The sequence below is a fragment of the Phaethon lepturus genome, unplaced genomic scaffold (assembly GCF_000687285.1).
Source record: "Phaethon lepturus isolate BGI_N335 unplaced genomic scaffold, ASM68728v1 scaffold23199, whole genome shotgun sequence".
Classification (NCBI taxonomy): Eukaryota; Metazoa; Chordata; class Aves; order Phaethontiformes; family Phaethontidae; genus Phaethon; species Phaethon lepturus.
Window position 1 is genome coordinate 1130 of NW_010564429.1, and position 2011 is coordinate 3140.

The window sequence follows — 2011 nt, forward strand, 5'->3', positions numbered from 1 at the left end:
AATTTCTCTAATTGCTTTTGGAAAGCGCGGTGGTGCTTGGCACCGGTAGCATCGCGGTGAGGTGCTGAGCCAGGCTGGGGTGAGTGCTGTGCCTTGGGGGAGGCTTGCACAGACCCCCTGACCACCACTCAGCACCCCAAATCCCAACCCCTGCCCAGTGGGTCAAGGGACCCCGCTCTGCTTGGGGAGAGCATCTTTCCAGGTGGACAAAACGTAGGAGCCGCAGCGATACGGTGAGGTGACGAAGGCTCAGGGCCAGCCAGGTGCCACCCATCCCTTGCAGACCCCCGGGGACCGATCCCCAGCGGACGCAGAGCTGCGCCCTGGGGGTGTCACCGCTTTCCCTCCAGGTCGGCCACGATGGGCTCGGTGGGAGCCGAGCGCTTCAAGGAGCTGAGCCCGGCGGGGACGCCGGAGGGCAACGTGGTGATGAGCTTCAGCTTCGACAGCTACCAGCTGGAGGAGGACGAGCTGCAGCGGGGCAGCCAGGCCAAGGGCGTCCTCACCTTCATGGAGCCGGGTGAGGGCAGGCATGGCCGACCCGCAGCCAGGAGCCGGGCTTCCGGCTGGTTTCCCACGCGTTTAGGAGCTTCTTTGGTTTAATAGCCACAAATGGCCTGAAATGCCATAAAATTGCCGAACGCCTTTTCTTGGACCCGTTCGTAGCCACGTGAGCTGCGCAGTGTCCCGCGGCAGCGGGCTCCGCTGGCTGGCAAGGAGTTGAGGGTTCATGCCCTGGCTCTGCTGCCCGGCTCAGCCCCAGCCTGGAGCTTCTCCCTTTCCCGTGCAGGGCTCAGGGATGCTCCCGGGATTTCCCCCAGCCCTGCTCCGCATACCGGGGCAGCCCTGTCCACCTCCACAGCCCCTCCAACCTCTCCTGCGCCTTGGCTTTGGCTGCTACCTTCATGCCTGGCTCTTGGGTCATTCGCCTCAGCAGCCCCAAAGCCCGGGTGTTTTCCTGCCTCCCGGGTCCCTCGTTGAAATGCCTTTATTTAGGGGAGTTTCTCGGGGCTGGGGCCATTTATTCGTGAGAGCTGTGGCTGTCCCCCGCGTTGCCACAAAGGATGTGGAAGCACTGTTCATCACGCCCCGGCTGGGGTCTGCTGCAGGTCCCATGGGTGCAGCGTGCCACTGTCACATCTTTTTCTCTTCCTTTCCCCTTTTGGGGCAGCTTCTGAGGATCCCGAGCCCCAGGATCGATACCATGGGATTTACTTTGCCATGCTGCTGGCTGGGGTGGGATTTCTTCTGCCGTACAACAGCTTTATCACCGATGTGGACTACCTGCACCATAAATACCCAGGTAGATCTCCAGCAGCTGCAGCACTTCCCAGCCATCCCAAACGTGGGGAGAGCTTGGCCCCACTTCCAGGGGAGCCAGACCCCCAACCCCCCATCACCTGCCTCTCCACAGGGACCTCCATTGTCTTCGACATGAGCCTCACCTACATCCTGGTGGCTTTGGTGGCCGTCATCCTCAACAACGCGCTGGTGGAGCTGCTGAGCTTGCACACCCGGATCTCTGTGGGTGAGTGGGGGTCCCCACAGCCCCCGGCAGCACTGGCCCCGCATTGCCCACCACCCACCTCTGTCTCCTACCCGCAGGCTACCTCTTCGCCCTGGGGCCCCTGCTCTTCGTCAGCATCTGCGACGTCTGGCTGGAGCTCTTCACTCGCAGGCAGGCCTACGCCATCAACCTGGTTGCCGTCGGGGTGGTGGCCTTCGGTTGCACAGGTACGCGGGACAGCGGCTGGCACGGAGCACGGCCCTCAGAGAGGGGTGGGAAAACACCCCCAACCCCAGAGCCGTGGTCTCCTGGCACAACCTCTTGCTCTGGCCCCTGTGAGCTGACCCTCACGTCCCTGCTCCGTCCCCTCCCGCTCTGTCCAGGCACCGCGGGACTGGACGGGGCCACCAGCACCAAACCACGCATCGGTCCCCAACACCATGATGACTTTGCCATTTGGGCCACCATGGTGACTCCCCAAGCCCCTGCACCGGGTGGTCACTC

The 2011-nt window shown here is 63.2% G+C and overlaps 1 protein-coding gene across 1 annotated transcript in view; it reads left to right on the forward strand.

Annotated features, from left to right (window-relative positions):
* Positions 1 to 360: 360 nt before the first annotated feature.
* LOC104626852 (equilibrative nucleoside transporter 4-like) overlaps positions 361 to 2011 on the forward strand; it is a 4038-nt gene continuing 2387 nt past the window's right edge. Inside the window, 4 exon segments of the mRNA XM_010294877.1 lie at positions 361 to 520; positions 1172 to 1303; positions 1415 to 1528; positions 1606 to 1734. Of these exon segments, the coding sequence (XP_010293179.1) occupies positions 361 to 520; positions 1172 to 1303; positions 1415 to 1528; positions 1606 to 1734 (535 nt within the window).